Consider the following 23,391-nt stretch of genomic DNA (forward strand, 5'->3'; position numbering starts at 1 on the left):
TTGGTCTTTGTCTACTCTGAGCTTGCTCTGTGATTGCCACTGAGTAATAGAATAGGGTTGTCTTGCTTAGCTTTGGTTGAACAGTTACATGTTTAGAGAAGACAGGATTCTTCAGGCGATCCTGATAATGGGTTTGAGCAGAGGTAGAAGTAACTTTTTATGACCCGCTTGGAAGCTGAAAAGAGTATGGGTCAAATTACAGATGTTGTGCTGAAATCCTTTTAGGATGCATTTGTGAAGAGTGACTACTAACTGTAAAGATAGTTGAGTTGCTGGTTTGTGGAGTCTGAGCAAATTGCTGCTCTTATAGCACAATTAGGAAGTTTTGGATTAGTACAAGCCATGCACAGGTCTTATTATTCACTGCAGCTCGTAGGAGCTTGGTAATAATGGAGGCCTTTTACTGTCCTGAGGTAGGTATTAGCAGAAAGACCTAGTGTCGATAGTGGAAATTGATACAACTGCTTGCTTTGCCATTTAAGAGGACAGAATTTGACAAAATGAGACCTTCGAGAGTTAAATGAAACCCAAGTTGTTAAAACCATTAGGAGTGCCCCATATCAAGTTTTAGGGGTCTGCGTGCTTCTGTTCATTGGTGTGGTCAGGTGACTATTCTTCCAAGAACTGAGTGACCAACACAGGAGAGCAGTTTATGTAGAACAGCTCTTGGGTGTCTTTAATGTTTAGGTGGTGTAGGTGGGTGTGGATATGTGGGTTTGGGGTTGCTTCCCCCCTTTGTGAGCAATTCTTTGATCAGAAATGGAAACGGTGGAGTTTAAGATAGGACATAACACTTGAGAGCAACACCTTTTTTCCACTTTGGATGGTACTCTAGTGATAAGTTTTCTACTTTGTTCTGTTATTTCTTGCTGGAAGACATGCTGGAAGTTTATCAGCTAATTTTATAAGCTTTAGAGCATAGAAGGTCAGACTGGTCACATGCCAGTGAAGGAAATAACCAGCATTCATACTAAATTGGTATTTCTCAGCTACCATGAATTCTGTAGCTCTTCAGGATGTCATTTGCTGGGGCAGTTTGATTTATTATACAAGTAATAGAGGGAATGGAATTTGAATTTCATATCATCTGGAGATATTTCTGGATTTCATAATAAAATCAAACTTTGAACCTATTTAGTTTATTGGATATGTTTATCAAAATCAGATATTTTTCATAAATGATGAGGAAGACTGACCCAATGAGAGTGTACAAAGGCTGTTAGGGACATCTCTTTAATTGCCCTCTTTTTTCCTGTCCCTTTGGATTGCTGCTGGGAAAGTGTTTTCCCCCAAGTGCAGTCTGTTCTTTCTAGTTTCAGCCTGTGTTTTCATGAGTACTGTTGAAAGCAGCACTACCTCTGCTGAAATGATGATCACCTATTGAATCTTTAGAGCAGGGGTTCTCAGACTTTTTAAGCAGAGGGCCGGCGCTGGGATGAAGTAGCAGGAGGTCATCTGCGGCTGCTTGGTTTCCCCCCCCAAACCCTGGTGGTGGTGGTGGGGGGGTTCTGTAAATACCGGGGGCCGGATTGAGGACCCTGGGGGGCCGCATCTGGCCCGTGGGTCGTAGTTCGAGGACCCCTGCTTTAGAGTCAAACCAATTGTTCTGACTACACATAGTGTTCTGTTTGGCAGGGTTAGCCATTTCAGGCTCTTTTCAATAAAGCCAAATGTACATGTATTTTTCCTCCTGCATGTGAAGTAATTCTGACTGTAACCTTCAGACTGCAACCCAAAATTGGGTATACAGTTGTTTCTCTCAGTTTTCTTACTACTTCATGCCATCCTTCCTCCAAGCTGTCCATGTGAACAGTTGCACAGTGTCTTGTGACAAAGATAGTAACTTCCGTGTATGAAATGTATGTATTGTGAACCTAGACTTTTTTTTTATGCTTTTTTTCATGCTTTTCTGTTTGTAGGTAACAAGCAACCAAAGTTCCCCATTTTAGATCCTCCTGAAGACTTTAGTTATTTATTCCTTTGGCTCAGTATTATAGATGGAGAGAACCTGGATCTGTAGTAGGATTTGCAAGGCAGTTTATATATTTACAAATCACAGAGCTCATGTAAAGGCTCTTTTCTTAATAAAATAGCAATTTGATTTAATGTGCTTGGGATGATGGTGTGGTTTTACTTTGTTTTTGAAATTTGTGCTCTACTACTCTTTGATTTCCAAAGTAACAGGCTCCTGCGACTAAAGAACCATAAATCAGTGGGCCTGTGATGTAAATCCATCTTTTCTTAAAATGGGGATTCAGTCCTCTGTTAAGATACATGCTGTATTGTTTGTTAATCCTAATTGATTTTCATATGTTTTTACTCTAAAGACAGTAAAATTCCTGCTTTACAGTGTAAGAGTTTAGTGGAGAATGGGAGTAAATGTTTAGTTAGTATTTCACATGGTACTTAGTATGATTCTTTTCTTGCACTGGGCAGTCACTACAAGGTACTCTCAGGCAAATTTGCAGTTAAGCAGGTTACAGGCTTACAGGAAAACATCTGTAAAACAGTTTGAATTTGGTGTTTTCTTATGTAAGTTATATCATCAGTGACCTAATTTCTCTTGAAAATATTTTTTCTAACAAAGAACACTTTAAATTCTGTTTCCTGAGCATATGTATCACAAATGTTACTAGGAAAAAGGTTTTCATATAAACTATACTATCTTCATTTGCAGTCTTGAGACTTCATGATATTTTTCAGTATCAATGTGTAAGTTTAATTGCTTTCTTAGAGTTTATTGGCTCTTCTTAAGGCTTACTGACATGTTAGTTACTGCTTTAGACTGTTACTGTTCTTTTCATTGAAGTATGATGTTAGGTTTCTTTGTTATCATCCACTTATAACATAGCAGAAATTCTAAAATGTTCAACCATTCCCATGTAATTTGTGATGCTTGTAGAAGTAAAATATGGAATCTGCCATGGACTTGCTCAGTCCTGCTGTTAGTATGATTCATGTGGACATAGCACTTACAATGTGTGGTTAGCAAAGAAAAAGAAAATCAGGGCTAATGCCTACAGAAAATAAATTTCTCTGCACTTGAGGTTTAACTTGCCCAGTGTGTCAAAACCCTGAATATTTCTGTCTAATTTTGCCTGATGATAATCAAGGGAAGACATATGTTAATAAAGATTTACAAATGTCAAAGATTTTGATGATGTTTTAGAAGTATTTTCTTCTCCTTCCCTCCTCTTCCGCCAGCAAGTAAGGCTTGTTTTCCTCAGTTTTACATTGCTGAAGAATTAAGAAAGTCATGCTTTTTTTAAAGACATGGAATATTGTACTTTACATTTACAATTAAACTATTTTTACTGTGTGTTATTCTACTATTGTATAACATATATAAAAATAAGTCGGTAGCATAGCACAGTAGTGTGGAAATTTAAATACAAGTAGTGGAGAGACTAAATATTAATTTGAAGGCCAGTGTACCTCTTCCAGTATATGTTGAACGTGACTCTTATTTTCCTTATTTGCAGCTTGTTCAGTTTTACACTGGTATACAACTTTATCTATTCTGATATGTGTTTTTCTTTATTTTTGTTTTTTTTTTTCTTTATCCTTCAGCCTTGAGTTTTATATTTATTACTGATGTAATCTTTAGATATTTGTTATTAAGATCACCTAATCTCTTTAGTTCTTTCTGGTTTTGCTTTTTTGGGTTTACTTTTCCCAATGCGGTTTCTCTACCTCCCCTTCTCTTTCATAATTTAATTTCCTAGTCTCCTCTGTACCTATTACTATTCTCTGTCACTTTTTCTCTTCCCAGCAGGGTCTGTGTCGAATGGTCCTCATCCAGGGGCCTCATGGGGCTGTACTAGCCGAGTTATAGCTCAGGTGGTTTGAAATTAGCAAGATTCTGTGCTTCAAATTCCTCTGTAAAATTAAAGCTACAGCACAGAGTCTTGTAAGTATGAAAATACTTTAATTCTAATATTTCAAACTGTCTGTCAATAGTAGACTGAATGTGTCCCTTTTGTTATTAATAAAGGAGGCTGTATAAATTCAATAACTTGAGCACAAACATAGTAAAACCCAAGGCTCTAATGGCAGCCCTGAAATCTGCTCTAGAGCTGTTTCAGAAGTTGTCCAAGTAGTTGTTATTTGTCATCTTTTCAGTAGCTTGGTAGTTTAGATCTACACTGAAGAAGCGGGAGAGGGTCTGAAAGGAGTCTCTTTTGTCACAGCCTGTTCCTGAATACCAGTTCCACAGTTTGTAGGAAGACTTTTCAGTGAGAACACTAATACCAAAGTGCAGAGCTGTCAGGAGGACATAGTCTTTGAGAACATGAGAATGGGCAGCCAGAGTAAGGGTGAGGGTCCATCTCGTTCAGCTTTCCATCTTGGACAGTGACCAGTATTAGATACTTAGGGGAAAATAACAAGGCAGTTACAATGCCATCTTTTTGCTATTGTGTTGTTTTCCCCAGTGTGTAGCTTGTAGCAAATAAGTGATTAAGAAACATTTGGATGAGTGGAGTAAGACCAGCATTATCAGTCTTTTGCAGCTTGTGTCTGCTGTCTGTGTATATATGTACACACTCACAGGCATAAAGGTTGCCATGTGGGCTGGAAAGCAAAAGTGGCCAGTAATTTCTGGAAACACACCTTTCCTGTGAACTGATGTATACGATGCAGTAACTAAAATTATGGTTAAAATAAATGAGTAAAAAAAGATAAATTGTCAGCTCAGGAAACTCCTAGCTTTTAGCTTCTGGTAGCAATCTAAGTATGAAAGTCCAGTGTCTGATTACCTGGTGCCAAGGTCAGCCTTCCTTAAGAGGCTGTTTAAAATCTTTCTAATACTTGAACTTCAAAATTAACAGGTTGCTTGGTTATGTTTGTGGTTTTTTTCTTTCTAAATTCTTCGTGACAGGTGGTTGTGGATTGAATTACTGTCTTGATAGACTTGATTATTCTTCACTCTTTGGCTTTAGCAGTGTTTTACAACTTCCATTTTTTGTAATTTTAAAAGTATGCTCATTATTGTAGTGTCTTTACAAAAGCCTGATTTTTTTTTTTTTTTTTTTTAAGTTGCAGTAGCATCAGACTTGAAAAGGAGCAGGAATTGACAGGTTTTCTGAGGCTGTCTAAAAATTCTAACAATTTTGGATTTCTATTAACTTCTTATTTTGATTTCTAAGATAAAACTTATTTAAATTAATACATTTTAATAAGCAATTGTTAGAAATTTTTAGATATCTTAATTCTTTCATGTAAGTTGGTTTATTTTAAAAGTACTTCTAGGTGGGTAGGTGGGTGCCTGAATAGTGAAAAATAGGCATAGTCATTTGTTTGGAGTCTGTGTTGTATTTGTCAGACCCTCCTACATGTTTTGTAAAATCAGTTGGGTGTTTGGCTTGATCTCACAAATTTTGCATCCCACAGGGACCAGGATTCATTAATCACACGTAGGGTCTTGGGATAGGAGAGGCTACCATTGCAGAACCAAACTTAGAGAAAGTGAGGAGAATTGCTGGTGCAGTGGCCTGACTGCCTTTTAGGAAACCTATTTTCAGGAGCAACCTCTGGGATCCTTCTCAGGTTGGTGGAGGATAGGAATTCAACAATGTTCTCTGACTCTCCTGGGAGACTAGTGCATGCTGCGCTCAGTGTTCTTCCCAAAAGGGGCTGCAGATGCAAATATGTGATGTTGGGTGGGACTTAGAGTTTTAAAATTGTATCCTGTGAGAAAACTGTGATTTTAAACTCTGCACTTCTGGATCAGCTCTTTCTGCTGTTTACCTTTCTTCACTTTTTCTTAGGTGGGAAGGGACAGTGAGGGACAGCTGATCCTCTAAGACTGGGGACCTTCCTGTGGCAAAAAAACAATAAAAATGTGAGTCCACCAAAAAGCTGTAAGGACTATCTACAGAAATTTTAAGCTTTGGGTGATAGCTTCTTCTACACTGAAACTGCCTCACATGGGAATTTTCTGTCTTGCCTTTCTTCATTTTTCCCCCCTTTTGTTTGTTTTTAGATGGCCAATTTATTTTTCCCTGTCTCTTCCCCTGTCTTGTTCAGCATTACAGCTGCAACATTTTTTGATCATTTTAAGTTTTAGGCTCTGTATTGTTTGTTTGTTTTTTCCAGTTGTTGGTCTTGATGATATTATGGATGAAGGAGGAGTTAAAGAGAGTGGAAACGACACCATTGATGATGATGAACTTGTATTACCTAACAGGAATTTGAGGAGCCGTTGTGAAGAAACATCAGTCACATCACCAAGAAAATCACCACGTTTAATGGCACAAGGTGATCATTCAATAGATGGTGTAGTTTGCACATTTGAAGTAAATTACATTTTTATAATTCCACCCACCCCTCACCCCCAGTTTATAAACGGAAAGTAAAGCTCTGTTGTTAGGTTGTGTGAATTCAAGTACAGACACTTCCTTTTCTATACACTGCAGCTAGAAGTCAGCATCCATAGGGGACTACTGAATTTTAATTCCTCTCTGATAAATGTTTGATGGCTTCCTTACAGGCTGTGGTCCTTAAACTAATTTTTGAGATTTTGATCCCTTTACCTGCATCGGATTAGCACTTAGTTCTTCACCAACAAAAACATAGTGGATTTGCAAACAGCATTGGAATGTTAAGTTAGCATGTCTCTTTATTTCAAATTAAAATTTGAAATCAATTTATTTTTGTGTATTTTCTTTTTGTTTTAAATTAGGTTATAGTAATTGCCATCCTAAAGTCTTTCATCAAAATATTTCAATATGCTTAATATGTATTTTAGTCAAATATTTAAATTCTGTGTGGTAGCTAATTGATTATGGTTAGGGTTTTTCTAACTTGTTAAACTGGGGGTGTCATTGACAGCTCTGCTTTTTCCCCCTTTAGAGTAAGCTGAGTTAAAAAGATAAAATTACTTAATAAGGCAGTCAGAATTTAAATAAGGGCCTGTGGTACGAAGCTGATGAATATGCTTTTTAAAAAGGCACTGGAATGGTTTCAAATTTTAGTTTAAAAAATGTAAGAAATGTCATTAAGTGAGAATGTGACTGGATCTCAGATTATATACTGTGTTTTCTAAAAGCTTTGTAAGCTTCATAGCTATACTTCTAATGACAATATAACTTGTGCAATTTTTACCTGAGGTAGGAAAATTTGAGTGGTAGAAAAGTAAAGTGGGTTTTGATTGTATTTTTTATTATCACTTCTATTTTATACATACTATTCAGGACTTTCATAGCCGTTGGAATAATGAGTTTTTACAACCCATCTGTGGCAGTGTAAAATTGAAATGCAAGTAGTTTATAACTTTTAAAGTAGATAGCTGGATTTGTTGGGTTTTTTTGTTTGTTTGTTTTGTTTTTGGAGGGAGTGTGTGTGTGTGTTGGGTTTTTTTGTGGTTTTTTTTTCTCTTAAGTTCAGTAAACAACTACGTTTTAAGTCTTCATGTCCAGTAAGCTAAATCAGCCTGAATCAGTTCTGTTCTAGGTAAGTCTTGTATTTGCAAAAAAGGAGGATGCAGTATAGCTAAGACTTTTTCTTTTTTTTTCCCCCTTCCTAGAACCAGTGCGGAGTTTGCGACAGAGCACACTAGCCAAGCGTTCAAATGTTGCACCTGTTGTTAATACCAAGAAATCATCTGTAAAAAGTGGATCTGCTCCAAAATCAGGACAGAAACAAGAGAGAAGTCCAGCTAAAGAGACAGATGTTGCTGCACCCTTGAAAACAGAGCAGCCTAAAGAAGTTAGGCGTAGTACAAGACGATCGGGACAGACAGAAGGAACGTCAGCAGCAGTAACAGCATCCCAAAGTAATACAAAAAGTCTTCCTGGTCCTGAAGAGGTGAATGAAATAAAGGCTGAAACCCTTGAGCAAGCAAAAGTTGAGGAAACATCCCAAGAGTTAAGTTGTGCTAATTTAGCAGGAGCCTGTTCTAATTCTCCTGGAGAAACAAAGGAAATAACAGAGGTTGCAACAAAGACTGAATCTGAGAATGTTGAGTCAGTTTGTTCGGTATCTGCCGCTAGTGAAACTACTGCAGTTAAAAATGAGGCAAATGATGTGATTGGTTCAACGGGCTCTGAAACTTCTTCAGAAAAGACTGAAAATAAAACAGAAGAATTAGAGAAGAAAACAGAAGAGCATGATCTGAGTGGGGTAGCTGGAAAAGCTGATGATCCATCTAGTGCTTGCGTGAATCCAAGTGAAATTTGTGACACCTTTTCAAATTTGTCCAGCTCTGTAGAAGGGGTTGATAGTGGTTTAGGTTCCCACAGTGTGGAAGTTTCTGATGAAAATAAATTGTCAGTAAAGGAATGCATAACAGAATGTGTATATGGTGATAAGGGAGTGGAGAAAACTGTAACTTCTTTTGAGAAACTATTGGACAGTCCAGAGTTTGATAATAAAGACTTAAAAAACAAAGATTTTACTTCTGCTGACCCAGGAAATAGCATTTTAGAAAGCAGTGTTCTTAGCCAAACAAGCCAAGATGTACAGCACCAGATCAGCAGTACTAAAGTAGAAGGCCCTGAGACATCAAAATTTCAGAATGACGATAAACAAGCTTGCATTTCATCAAAGTGTGAAAAGAACGTTAGGCCTGGGCATAGTAAATCTATGATACAGAATAAGCAAAATCTGACTGCAAGTACTCGACAGAAATCGGGTACACTGCAGCAAGAAATGCGTTCAAGAACAAGAGCTGGTCTTACTGTTTCAGGTCTTCACAGTCCATCTTCAGTAAGTTTGAAGCGGAATGCAGATGAGCAAGAGAGTCATCAGCATCCAAATAACCCAGTTAAAATTAGGAAGAAACAGTCCGATCTGGGTTTAAAAGCAAAGACCTGTGTTTCAGGGGTGACCATAAAAAAGCAGACCAATACAACGCTGAAGAAAATACCCCGAGGCCAGGTTTCTGGGCAAGTACAGAAGTCATCCGTTCAAAGAGCAAGTGAGAAATCTCCTACTCATCAGAGCTGTTCTAAAGATACCCACCACTCCATGCACTCGTTATCAGGGCATGTTTCAAATCTTAGTCAGAAGCAAGCCCAGGGTCAGAAACACCAAATTGCAGCTGTGCTGAAAACAAATAGCTCCACAAAGGAAGAGGCAGAGACAAAAGATCCTCCTGTTGTAGAACATCTGAAGGAGGATGATAAAGAAAAAAACAAATCAAAAAGATTTGATAAGAACCTCCAACCTCGCCAGAGAAGAAGTAGCAAAAGTCTTTCACTTGATGAGCCTCCATTGTTCATTCCAGATAACATTTCAACTGTTAAACGTGAAGGCTTGGAACATAGCTCTGCTAATGAAAGCAAATATGTTTGGGTGCCCAACAAGCAGTGTGGCTTTTGCAAAAAGCCACATGGCAACAGGTGTGTGTAGCTTTGTCTCAGGAATTTATTGTTGGTCTCAGAAGATATATTTTTTTTTCCTCTCTTGCCAAATGTTTCATACTGCTGGTACCAAAACAAAAAGGCATAGCCTTATAATGGAAGCGTTTGTGTTATACTGTCAATTAATTTCCTTTGCATTCATACACTGGTTTTTGTCTTTTAGCTTGGGCATTAGAAATTAGAAATTAGTTCAGCCAAAATTTTTTTACTAGAAACGTGTTATGAGTACATTTTTTTGATGAATGTGTAATTCTGTTATAGTGTTAAATGTATACTTTTTTCATAGAACAGAAATAAGACTAAGATGTCCATGTTCCAGATTGTCATTTCCTTCTTTCCAGAGACCTCTTAAATTGAAGGATCACCATCAACCAGAAAAATCAAATAGTTGTTTACATGTGACTTTTATCTGATAGAAGTGGGATTCTAATACATAGAGATTCAAGCTTTTTTCCAATTTGTATGATTGCTTGAGGCTTTCATGTAACCCGATTAACAAATTGGGGGGGGTGTAGGAAGAACATTATTTTTGAAAAAAAAAAAAAAAAAAAAAAAAAAGAAAAGATAAAACTTCCGTGTGGTCATATCTGAAATTGCCTTTAACTAAAGCTAATAATGGGGTTGCATCTGAAGTTGATGTTGTTGCTCTGTGACAGAAGTTCTTCTACACCGTAAGTGAACTGGAAAAGGCCACTCCATTCACTAATGTACTGTCAAGCCAAGAATAAGAATTCCTTTATTACCACTTCTTATTCTGGATTTAATATTGAAGTATTTTTTCATAGTTGCAGTTCTACCTGCAAGCCTTTTTTTGTGTTTTGTTTTGTTGTTTTTTTCAATTTCAAATTGAAGACATTTCTGATTAGTGTGCTTATGTGAGAAACTTTTAATACTAATTTTCAGTGAGTGTGCTTTAGAACTTCATCTATCAGCGTGAAATATGGAACAATTACCTTTGGAGCTTGAGATTTTTATAGCATTAATTTGTATCTAAGAAGAACCCTTGTGAGTTTTAATGACTTATTATATCATTTTTGAAAAAAAAATACTTAAAATTAATTTACTGTGCAGCTATAGTAACTGCATCAATGTGTGCTATTAAAAGAATTAATGCTAGGTTTGCTTTGCCTGGTTGTAGAATTGTCTGCTTGAAGGGGCACTCAAAACCTAGTTATGTTTGGTTTTGTTTTTAAAAATCCTTTTATTAAGACTGCCCCTTTACCGTTTGTGCCTCTATTATAGTGTTTCATTTTATGCAGTTTGCATTTCCTTAGTTTTTATCATTTCACGTATGATCACAATTGTAGAAGTACATGGGTAGCCTGTGTTTCAGTGTATTGTTTCAATTTGTAAAGGCTGTTTCATGATACGGAAATGCTTCTGTGGATATTTTTAAAGCAAAATATGCATATTTGGGGTTTAAACTGCTTGGTATTGAAGCTTTGCACTGAACCCATCCTGTTTTCTTTGTATTTTTGTGAACATTTTAAACATTCTATGAGTCTTCTTGTTCTGAATGTCTTGTTAGAGTTCCAGAAGTCTTGATTTTTAATAGTAAATGGATCTTAGCAGTACTGGGAAGGTACAGCAGTGAGGCAGAACTAAATCGACTTATTGTAGTTTATAAGGTCAGAGTAAAGCTACAGAAGATATACATACTATGCATTGATACAGGATTAAATGCAGCAAACCAGTTTTGCATTGGTAGCTCTTACTGCTGCTCGAAGAGTTGTATAATCATAATCATAGAATCATTCAGGTTGGAAAAGACCTTTAAGATCATTGATTCACCAGCAGAGGTTGGATTGAGAGAGCCCATGAGTTGCCACAGATGGTTATTACGGGTATCTTGAATTTCATGTCAGTCTTGTTAAGTTTTAGGTGTATTAGTTGGTTGTTCCTCCCTCTGCCCCCCTGTGTCTGCAATAGAAAACTGTTGACACAGCCAGCAGCTCCAGTGGGAAATGATCAGATTTGCTAAATGTAGGAAGATGCTTGGAGCATAAACAGATTTTTTTTTTATATAGAATGTGACTGAGACACATCAGTGGAGTGAGAAAGCTTGCATTATTGAGCTCCGTGCTTAGTAACAGAAGGCTTAAAACTGTCAGTCCAGCACTTCATATTATCACCGTTCTAAAAATGAAGTTTCAGCTTGTTCAAATTATTTTTATACTACATTGTATGCTACAAATAACAACTCAAACCTTTCAGATTCACTTGATGTCATTAAGATACAAGAGGAATGAAAATTTGTCAAGGGCCTTGGCATTTTGTACTTATTTAATTATTGGTACAAGAGCAAGAAAACATTTTCAGTACAGTGCAAAAGAAAAAAAAAGCTTGACACGATAAATTTCACTTACATCATTTGGAAAAACATCAAAATTATCAAAATTGACTATAGTGATAAGGTTTTTTTCATTTGCCTTTTGAAACAGCCTAGCTGGTCTGCTGATTTCCTTTTTTTCCTCTGTGCACTGTATAGGAGAAAAAGTGTGAGACAACTATTGTCAAATGACAGCAAGATCAACAAATGTCAGAGGCAATGCTAAGATCTGAAATAACATTTGTGTTTATACGCTGTTTTATGGTTATTTAAACTTTGGAAATTTTTATGAATGCTGTAGTACAAATCACTTGTAGGAAAAGAGTTTGAACTGAAGTTGCAGTCCTGAGATTGGAAATAATGTGCATAAGAGCTTTGCAGTATGTCATGTTTATGTAATGCATCTGGAATTCAGGCTGCAGAACAGTAGTCACTTGAACCTTTTTGTATTTCCTATAATAAATACAAAGCCACTAACTTGTGGGTAATGTAATGCTAAGCTTAGGAAGTTGATTCAGCTTGAAGGTAACGTGGAGATCTTTCATCAAACTTTGTGTACAGAATCCCCAAAGGGGGACGCTTACATAGGCCCTTCACAGCCCCAGAGTAATCTTACTGTGCCTGCTAGAAGACCAGTAGAAGGATGGTACTTATATGTTGTCTTGTATCTTTAGGAATATATGCAATAATTAATACATGGCTGGGAAAGGAGGAATCCTGTTCACAAACATGTGACTTGCATGATCCCAAAGGTTTAAAAGTTAAAGGTGTCTCGCTTTATAAGAGGCCTGCGTGTATTTTACTGTTAATAGATCGTCTTTCTTTTGCACCTGAGATTTGAACAGTGACTGTTCATACTTTGTTTTCCACTTGTCTTGATGCTTGTAAGCTGGAAGCAATGTAATTGTTTTCTGTATCTTCATTATCCAGAAAGTAGGTGGTTAGGACTAGATCTTTCAGTCTGTCTGCTTGATGTATTTATTGTGTTGATTCCCAATCAGAGATTTACATTTGCAACATAACTTAAAAAATAATTATTCTTTCATATGAAAACTAAGCCCTATGTTACTGGGCAAGTCATATAATTATGATGTAACTTTTTATACTTGATAATTTTCAGCACATCTGAAACAGGGTTGTTTTTAGTGCAAAGATTGAATTATTGTTGCTACTTACCATAGTATTGCTTTCAACTTGTTTGACTTTGTCATTGTATTCCCGTAGCGATGTCAGGTGTTTTTTCATGAGCTAATAAATTATTTAATATACACATAAATTTTCATCTGTCTATAGATGAAATGTGTGTATGTGTAAGGATATGCATATCACATAGAAAAATGTTATAGACTAAAGTTACTGCCTCAACTTCTTAATGAGTTCAAGTGATGTTGAAAATACTAAGCTGTGTCACAAACAGTACTTACTTTTCTGGCAGACAGATCAGAGATCTTTAAAGATAGTTGAAGGAAGAAAAACCCTTAATTTCTTGGCGTAGAGCTAGATGAAGATGGTATCTGCAGACATTGAGAAATCTGCTAATGTAAGATTTCCTCCTATATGCATCCTTCTAATGTAAGGGCTCATATTACACATTTCTCCAGTTTTCACTGTAGATCTTCAAGTTCGTTGCAGGCTGGAGGACTGAACTCATTCCTTCCATGTACAGATAGACAAAACCTAACTGCTGTTGTGCAGATTGTCTCCCTTATCTTCACTCTGTCTTCTTTAATGGAAGAAGTTCCAGCAATTTCTGATTAATAATTCATAGTACATAACTTGAGATATTCTGTTTCTAAGCAAATTTTCTAGAAGGTATTTTATCTTGAGGGAAGTTTGTCGTTTTAATTTGTTGCTGGTGACTTCTTTTGATTTCTGCGTTTCTAGTAAGGTTTTTTAATAGGCTGTTGGAGTTTCGGCATTCTCTTGTGTTGTTTTGTTTTAGTTTTGCTATGTTTGTTTTTTGTTGTTGTTGCTTGGGATGTGGTCATGCAATTTGTGTGGTCAGACACAAACTGGCCTTCTCAGAACTCACAGAAAAACTAAGTGATGCAGGACCAGAGCTTTACTTAAGGTCATCTTCCTCTCCACATTTCAACTCTTCTTTAATATAGAGGAAAAGATAATAATATTGTAAAAAGCAATTAATTGGAAAGTGCAGGAGTTGATTTACCAAAGATCTAGTATTCCTGATCTCTTGCATACACATAGTCACTAAAAGGTTTCTGCACCACTGTAATACAGAAGAATAATTCGAATGATGGTTGAAGTTAGAAAAGAATGTGAACTCTGTTTTCCTGTAGTAAAGATGATTACTAGGACATTTGTTTTTTCGAAAATAGTGCTCATATTTTAGAAAACTATTTTGGAACCAGGTGATAATTTAATTTGCGTGGCCAAAACAAAAGAGAATGAGGAAGGAGATGAAGGCTCCAAATTTATAAACACTCTTAAGTTACATGTGCATATTTTTTAAGGGTGGATGCATATACATCAAATGAATCATTTTTGTGACAACATTCTTCACAAGAAACAGTAATTAGAATAATCATGATGCCTTACATTGTATAGTATGAGTATGTTAAACTGCAGATTATGCAAGATGTCTTCAATTTATAGTTGTGGATGAAGCGTTTAAGTTTTCTGCCTCTGTTACTTCTTTCTTCCACTGTGAAAAGCCTTACAGCAGTAAAAGCTGTATGTCCACTCACAGCTGTAGAAAAACTGAATGACAGTATAAACAAAATAGCTTCATAATGTATAATTAATGAATGGAAGGACTCCACTGTGGTTTATGTTTACAGCTGTATCATTCTATTAGTAGATTTTTATATGGACTGTATTACTATGCTGCAGTATTGGGGGATTATTATTAGCACCAGTACCATTAAGAAATTAGACAAATGGATAGCATGGGTTGTCTAAAATGCATAATTTTATAAAGGATGCGTATATATATGGAGTCTATAGAAAATATCCTGATACTGCAAGATGCAACATGTGGGTAGAATCCACTGGTAGTGACCCTTCCCTTAATGATTTTTTTTTTTCTTTTTTTATGGATATGTGATTAATATTAGGAGATGTATTGTACCCAGTTTTTCCAGGGTTTGGGGAAGTTCAGTGATTTTGGTTTTTGTGTTTTGTTGTTGGGCATGTTTCATGCGTTCACCTTTAGTTCAAAGAGCATAGGGTTGCTTGTCTCCCTGTTTGTTTCCTTTTTCAAGAGGTTCATGTAACATGGAAAACCAAAGGAAATTATGCTTTTAGGGAAAAAAAGACCCTTATATTACATAAAAGATGGGTTATTGAAATTTAATACTTAAGTAATAAGTTTGCGGTATTTTTTTCCCATGCTGCAAATTCTGTGTAAAGAGATTTGGTAGTGTTTCTTTGATGATAGGTTGTTCTTACTTGTAGAAGATCAAAACCTGGAAAATCATGTCACCTGTGTACAAAAACCAAGTGAGAAACTGCTGATGTGTATGTGCTCTGACAAGGTAGTGCAGATTTTTTCTTGACAAACACTTGTTTCGCTTGAGCTTTTAATCAAGCCCATACTACTTCACTGATGTGGAACACAGGCTCTGCTAAAGCTACTGCGAGTACCTTCTCTACTAGTAACATCTTTATTAGGTGAAGGAAAATCAGCTGACTCCATGCAGTGTCTCTGCTTTAACATTGACTGGACTGTAGCATCAATACAGCTGAGACACAGTTAATACAAATTTACGGGAGTTTATTTTTAACAGTGCTGTTAAAGGTGGGGAAATGCAGATACGGGACATGCTTTAAACACTTAACTCCTTAAAATGTGCCTCAGCACTGGGTTCATTCCTCTTATGTGAGTTCAGGGTTAGTGTGTCATTTTGAATAGGTTTAAGTTTTGCTTTTTTTGTTTGTTAAGGTTTGAATCCTGTTGCAATGTTTTCCCTATGCTACATATCAGAAATGCAGAAGATGAGAGAGAGGCAGTTATTTCTGAAGTAGCTAATTTTCTGTGGCAAGGCACCTTACATTACTAGTAAAACTTAAAATGCTGATTACTGGCCCATGCTGAACTACTCTGACAGCTCCCAATTTTTTGTCTTTTTAAAACTGTACTTGTAAGTAAAATAAGTGTAAATTGTTTTATGAATAAGATGGTTTCTGCCTATTTTACTTATAAAATCTTACTTCACAGTAATGGATTTCTCTGGAAAATTGCTTTTGTTGCATATGTTGAATGTATTTAAATTAATTTTAAAACATGGTCTGTATATTTGAAAAGAAATAGTCCAGCCCTGAGTTTTTCATCTAACAGATGAATATAGTTTACTACAGGTAACACACCAAAGCAAATCTCCCAATCCTGAGAGCGATTGTGGAAGGTTTGCATTAATTATTATCTCTCTCTTTTTATGTATCATCTATTAATTTCTGATTTTAAGGTGCATCTTTTCATGCCAATGTGTGGACTACCAAAAGGAATCTTTAAAGGAATGAAACAATAACATACTCTATGCAAAGGTCCCAGTGAACTGTAGTATTGTCTGCTGTTACCTCTCAGCTCTTCTTAGGATTTTCTTAAAAGAAAATTTTGGTTTTATATTAAAGTCCAGTGAAAACAAATCTGTTATTTAATGTGGCATGAAATATTTTAAAACATATTTTTCTTTCTTTTTCAGCTTTACATCTTCCAATCCAGCCTTACAACATGGGTAAAACTCCTGCACTTCAAACTTGAAGCAATCTACATTGAGAAACTTTGGTGTTTTAATAGTCCAAGTTATCAGAACCTCTTCAGTCACAACTCTGACAGCTGTGCAAGAGGACATCCTTGATCCTTCAAACCAGGCTTCAGTTTCCCTTGGCTCCCCTTCTTAGCCTTTGAGCATTGCCCGTTAACTGATTATAATCGCTGTTACAAATCATAATTGTATTATGTGTGCAGATGAGGGAAGCAGATAAAGATGTAAAAGTGGCTGTACGTAAAAGGATTATTTACGTTACTGGTATCAAAATCAGTATATTCTCTCCCAGCCTCAGAAGTTGCAGCATTGCAGTTGACTAGTGTGAAAATACTAGTAGAAATAGTGAATTTTTTTTTTTAGGCAGGCAGCACCAGTATTTTTATTACCATTTTGTATAAGTAGTTTTAAGCAGGACAGTTGTAAACACTACCTTCTCTTTTGTAGTACAGGCTTCATGGATGTTTCCAGATTCTCTTTGTAGTCTTAGTTTGAGAGCTGAATTCTGAAGCTTTACTGTGTGTATTTATAGTGTAATTGAAAGCTTATTGTGAAGACTGGAATGAAGCCAGATGGTTATTCCATCTTCGGTAGTTTGCTTAAGATGGCGTGAATGATATCTGTCTGTCTTGGTGTATATTCTTAGTGAAGAATGATCTTTTCTGAACAGAACTAGTTTTAGGGGGTTTTACCTTTTTTTTTTTTTTAATTATTTTTTAAATAGACCTGAAAATAAATATGTAAGACTGGATGCCTATCCTGGTGCTTTACTTACACACCATCTCTGTTGCCCACACTGTGGGTGAACTAAGTTGAAAAATTCTACGTGCTGTCAATTTAAAGTTGAACATGTGCAGCATCTTGTGTGTTTTAGTCTTGGGAGTTAACCTCTCTTTTTCTGCAAATTTAGTCCATTTTCTAAATATTTATCAGAATTCTATTTTGATTGCTAAATGTCGCAGTCTGCCTTGCTCATTTAACAAATCAGTCTCCAATGCCTGAATTTACAGACTGGGAACAAAAATTCATATATATTCAATAAAAATTGAAGTAGTTGCAGTTGTTGCTTCGATATGGTATATTCTTGGTTTCCTTCTGTTTTCAACTAAAAGGCATTCATTCATTAGTACACCAAAATGTCCTTTAAGCAAGAAACACTTCACTGTATGCTTTGATCTTATTTCAGCTCTGCAGAATATCTTTAGTTTGGAATTTTTGTAACCAGTTTCAAGTGTTCCCAAAGTTTTCCTAATATTTTCTTGCAATTATGAGACGTAAGGCATCCCCTTGTGGATCCTTGCAGTTGTGAAATAGGCACTCACGCTGTGTTCCCTGTCATCACGTGTTTGGAGCTCTAAGTTCTCAGAAAGGAGCGATCATCTTTGTGTTGAAGTCTCATGGCTTCTTTCGTGTTACCCTGTTGTGTTTATGAATGCTATGGTATTACCCTGATAGGGCCATCAGAAGCAGTTGTCCCTTGATACTACCTTTCTTGTATCTTCACTTTGCTGGAACATGGATCTGAAAAGATTGTGATACTGACAAAACAGGAAGGAACGTTTGCCTTCCTAATTGAAACTATAAACAGATGGACAGATACTGTTTGCTAGTGCCAAGTAATATAGTAAATGTACTGGCTGCTCAGAAAAAAATAAAATGAAAAATGAGAAAATAGTTTTATTCACAAACTAGAATAAAAAGTGGTTTCTTCAAATCTAGCAAACAGCATCATAGGCAAGTGAAGCTAGAAATTACCTTTTTTCAAACTGCTGGAGCTTTAAAACTTTCGGACTTTACATCTGAAGACTGTTTACTTCAGCAGAATTTAATCCTGATTTTTTGGGGTAAGAAAGGGCAGAACATAAAGCCACAATATTTTCTTCTGTTTCAAAGGTCTGCTGATAAATAGTAATTTCTATTTCTTGAGGTACCAGTAGTTCTTGAATACAATACCTCCAATCAAGACATACGGAGTGTTCATTTACAGTTCTGGACAATTGAGAGTTCCTATAAGCACATTTTGTACTATTTATGTGGTTTTGCAATGTAGATAAGTCAGCAGATAGCAGATCCTACCCTGAATAGGAACATGCATAAGGAATATTTTTCCTTAGAATTGTTTACAAAAGAGATTTATAGAATATTAGGTTAAAAAACCAGGGTTTGCAGGTCAGTGTATTTAGCTTGTTGGATATATTGCTGAAACAACCAGCATTTCATTAATTACTTTCAAAATCAGGTCTGTCTTCTGTGGAATTTAAAAACTAATCATTCAGGAAATGATTTTTCTGTATTCACAAAGAACTCATACTTTCCATAATACACTTGCATTCTTCCTGAATTTTCTTCATCCAGACAATATATATAATAGTACATATATTTAATACAGTTCATGTAAGTATAAAACAAAATGCAAGGTATGTAAAAGGGGAAAGAGAATGTAAGTGGATGATGCAGGAGGTCTTCCTACATCATTTGAAGGCGGATCTTAAGTAGTGATGCCAGGTTCATTGTTACAGGAAAGGTTTGTAGAAAATAACTACCACCATGTAAGTCACCTGAAGTAGATTCATTGAGGTGTTTAACCTGAGTAACTGAAATTCAACATCTTTCCCAAATAGTTCCACTGGAAGTTGTACCTATCAGTGCAATTAGGTCGTAGTGATACCTAACGAAGTTTTCAAAACGCTTCCACAAAGTAGTCATAAATTATGGTTTTATTTTAGACCAATGATCTTTACAATACTTTGAAAATAATATCTCTACCTTGAGTTACTTTTAAATTAATGAAGTAGTTGAAGTGACTCAGGTGAAGGGTGTCCTTTAAATGATACTCATTTTGGTGTTTGAAACATTCGTTAAATAATATTGGCTCTGACTAAAATAGCTGAGCAACACAAAAGTGGCATGTCCCCGATTTAAAACAAACAAACCAGTCCCTGCAAGCTAGATTTGCACCCCATATTCACCAGTAAAGAGAATATAAAACAACACTCTGGAAATAATTTGGTAATAATGGACTAAGGAATGTGATATAAAATATATTTAATACATAGTATATAACATACTTTAGAATAGCTTGATATTTCTCTGCCTAAATTTGTCAGAACTCTTAAACATCTCTTACTGCTGTGGAACATGCCAGTTGATACATTTCTGCTCTAGGGATGATGATCATATTTGAAGGAAAATGGGTATAATATGATCTTGCAAGAAAATTTTCAAATCTTTTCAAACAAGTTTACTGGTTTTGAGAGTTTTGATGTTACTGGTTGTTTTTTTTTCTTGTTGTGTTGGTTTTTTTTTTACATTCCGATCAATTCTTTTTTTAATGGTGGTCTGAAAAAGTCCTGTGGTAGGATCTGGGGACAGGTTGCAAAAACATAATGAGGTTATGATAGTTTCTTGGACTACTGCAAAAGGCAAAAAATGCCCAAAAAAGTATTTCTCAGGAAGAGCATACCATGTCGTAAGGCTGGAGATGGATGTAAAGCTACAAAGAAAATTACTCACCAGGTAAGAGCAACTTGAGATGCACAACTCAGTACAAGTAAGGTACATTCTGCTGAAGTTGCTGCATCTTCTTTCGTAGCCTGTACACTGACTTGTGACTGTTTTGTTTTCAGGTTTATGGTGGGCTGTGGTAGATGTGATGATTGGTTTCATGGTGATTGTGTTGGACTGAGTCTTTCTCAAGCTCAGCAGATGGGTGAAGAAGACAAAGAATATGTGTGTGTGAAATGCTGTGCTGAAGAAGACAAAAAAATGGAGTGTTTTGATCAAAGTGTACCAGATACTCATCTTGAAATCCATAGAGAAGAAAAAGCAATTGAGTGTGAAAAACAGGGGATGCTGAAGCAAGCACCTACTTGTAATCTAAATGTAACAACTGAAAAAACAAAGCAAATAGAGGACACTGGGAAGCATAAAGTCAAAATCTTCAGACGGGTGAGTCTTGCGTAATGCTTAAAGTTCTGTTAGTTACTGGGCGTAGGAGGAGTTTCCTCTGAACTCCCTGCCATTTAAAATACCACGTTTCAAACATTTTTGTGAATCCAATTTAAAACTTCTCCATTATTTCCATTGTTCATTTTCTAACATTTGACTCTTTTGAGATGATATTGCTAAACTCCTCTTACATTGAGCAGGGTTATGCGTGTGTGTATATACACCTATATATATAGATGTATATAGAAATGGTGAAGAACTTGCATTTTTCTTCCAGATTTCTAAACGCTTTTACAGGACATCTGCCAATTTGCTGTGTGATATAAACCACAGATCTTTTACATATCTGTAAAACAATATGAGAACAATATTTTAGTTTTGATTGTTTTAACTTAAGATCATACATAGAAAAAGATGCCTAACATTTTAATTGGGGCCTTTCTACTCTCTTTGTATCTCAGTTTACTAACTAAAGGGTAATTTACAAGAGCAGTGAGATATTTTTATTACAATTCTTTATAGCCTTTTAGTATATAGCATCATGTTCATCATAACTTAACCAGTAATACTTTTTGTCTTATTTCTGAATAGTAGTAGCATAATTCTGACATGTAAGCTACTCTGTTTAATTTTAGTTTACATGTGCTTCCTAAACGCAAGTGACTTCCTGTGGATGCTTAGCTAAAACTGGTTAAGGGATGATTGTTGGTATCCCTGACCTTCTAAAATAACTGAAAACATAGTTGTTTTCAACATAGAGCTTAACTGGAAATCGCCTGTGATACGTTTTCTGCTGATATTTCAAAGAGATTGTTAAGCAGTACTTGGCAGTGATTTGGGATATTGTTAGTAACTTTTTAGAAAATACTGTATAATGGTGCATACATCTAGGGAATTCATTATACATTATACAGTATACTTGAAAAAAAAATGGAAAAAATGCGTGGTAATTACATAGTGGTCCATTGTAGTATTCAGTTGCATGTTAACCTGTAGATGTTTATTTCAGGAATCTGGTGATGGGAAGAACTTGTCAGAGTCCAGAGACTCGGATGCTAAAAAAGGGCAACATGTTCCCACTCGAAAAGGATCACAAACTGCTGTAATTCCTCGGCGGTCCCCTGAAGATAAAAATGAAAAAATCAGTAAAGAATCCCCTAGTGTGGTTGAAAAGTCTACAAAATCAGGTAGTGAGGTTTTTGAGGTGCTCCACACTGCAGTTCACATATATGTACAGTTGAAGTATCATACTTTATAGTATCAGATTTTTAAACTACATTCTGATGATATTTATGAGTTTTATTTCTCATTTTTTAACATTTTATTTAGCAGTTAAGTATTTCCTGTGTAGAAGTGTTATTGTTTCAGATTTGAATAGTAGAGGATGATCAAGAATGGGGGAAAAGTATACAACAGCATCTCTGTATTAAACTTTATTTCACATTGCAGAAAACTTTGAAATAATCGTCCATAAAATACTATGAAATACTTAATGTACATAGAAGTGTTTTCATTGCTATATAAATTATAGAATCATAGAATGATTTGAGTTGGAAAAGACCTTCAAGATCATCAAGTCCAAGTATTAACTGTTCTAGTCTGCCACTAAAACATGTCCCTGGACACTTTGACTTACAGATGTCTTTTGCACAAATTGACAAATAATTGTATTAACTTATTTCAAAGGGGAACATTACATTGCATGTTGAGCCATCAGATTTTCAACTGATTTTTATGCAGAAGTTTGACAGGATATATTTCCCCTCCCAGCAACCTCTGTCTGCTCTGCAGCTCCCTTTCTGGAAGCATTATTGTTCTAGAATCATAGTAATACAAAATTGTTGTCATTTGGTACTGAAACCTCAGCAGTAAAGATAGTGAGATTTTGTGTGAGAACTGTGTCTTTAACTCCTAAACTGCAGGTTTGAATTCTTGCCTTAAAAAAATAAATATATCTGCTCTTCTGGTCTTTTGCCAATGCTGATGCATTCTAGAAACTTACTGGTGGAAGAAAACAATTGAAAATGTCAGGGTTAAATGTAAATCTAAATGTAAGTATTTTACACTGAATGGTATCTTTTGGACTTCAAATGCCTTGTTGTTCAGCTTTGGAATTCTGAGTCACAAAATAATTGACATCCTTGCTAATGGCATGGAGTGAAATGAGTCTTTGGCATCCATGACGTAATTGAATCGTTTTAAAATATATTAATTGAGCTAGGAGACACAAAAAAGATTTTTACAGTGATGATTTCAGAGTAGCAGTTAATCTAAAAATAATTTTTAAACTGGAAGCTTGGCAGTCTCATTTAGAACAATAAACATCAAATTATTAAGTAGCACATTTGTCTATCTGTTAACTGTTTTGAGTTATGCTCATAGTGACATTGTTTATTGCTGATCTCGCCTGTGACTCCCCTGTTACAGGACTGTGTTTTCAGATGGTTGAAACTTTGCCAAAATGTTACTGGCACGTGGAGGTTTTCCCTTGCCTGTGACCCTCTCAGGCTACGTTTTTTGAAAGGTTTTAGTCCAGTTCTTCATCCTTCTGGGGAGGAGTTGAGCAAAATGTGTATGTAGCAAATGGAAGCATTATTAGAGCTGCTTTACCTAACAATCCTAGCGTATGAATACTTCAGATCACAGCGCAAATGGCAAACTGCTCTCTTGGGTCTCTAGCACCTTGCTGGTGAAGAAGGGGAAATCAGCAATTTTGATAGGGATCATAGTCACACTGAGAAGGATGATGATCCAGCCACACAGGCTGCCCAATGGAAAAGAAAATCTTTTTATAGATACTTGAAAACGTAATCAGTTTTGTTTCTGGTATTAAGACATTTTAAGTTGCATTCTATTGGTGAAAGTAATAAAGACATTGTTCTTATTACCGTGAAACACCCATTAGTTCTCTATCAGTCTTAAATTTGTTTCTTTTTTCAGTCAAAAGTTAATAAATTAATATTGTTTATTTCCCATTGCTTTCATAAATAGAAGGATAGTTCTCTAAATTAGTGATCTGTTCACA

General features: G+C 35.9%; 1 protein-coding gene across 1 annotated transcript in view; it reads left to right on the plus strand.

Annotated features, from left to right (window-relative positions):
* The window catches only part of PHF3 (PHD finger protein 3), a 53,652-nt gene that overhangs the window by 14,955 nt on the left and 15,306 nt on the right, over nucleotides 1–23,391 (plus strand). The window contains 4 exon segments of the mRNA XM_037392965.1: nucleotides 6,097–6,258; nucleotides 7,526–9,341; nucleotides 20,045–20,366; nucleotides 21,376–21,553. Of these exon segments, the coding sequence (XP_037248862.1) occupies nucleotides 6,097–6,258; nucleotides 7,526–9,341; nucleotides 20,045–20,366; nucleotides 21,376–21,553 (2,478 nt within the window).

The sequence above is a fragment of the Falco rusticolus genome, chromosome 6, assembly GCF_015220075.1.
Source record: "Falco rusticolus isolate bFalRus1 chromosome 6, bFalRus1.pri, whole genome shotgun sequence".
Taxonomy (NCBI): domain Eukaryota; kingdom Metazoa; phylum Chordata; class Aves; order Falconiformes; family Falconidae; genus Falco; species Falco rusticolus.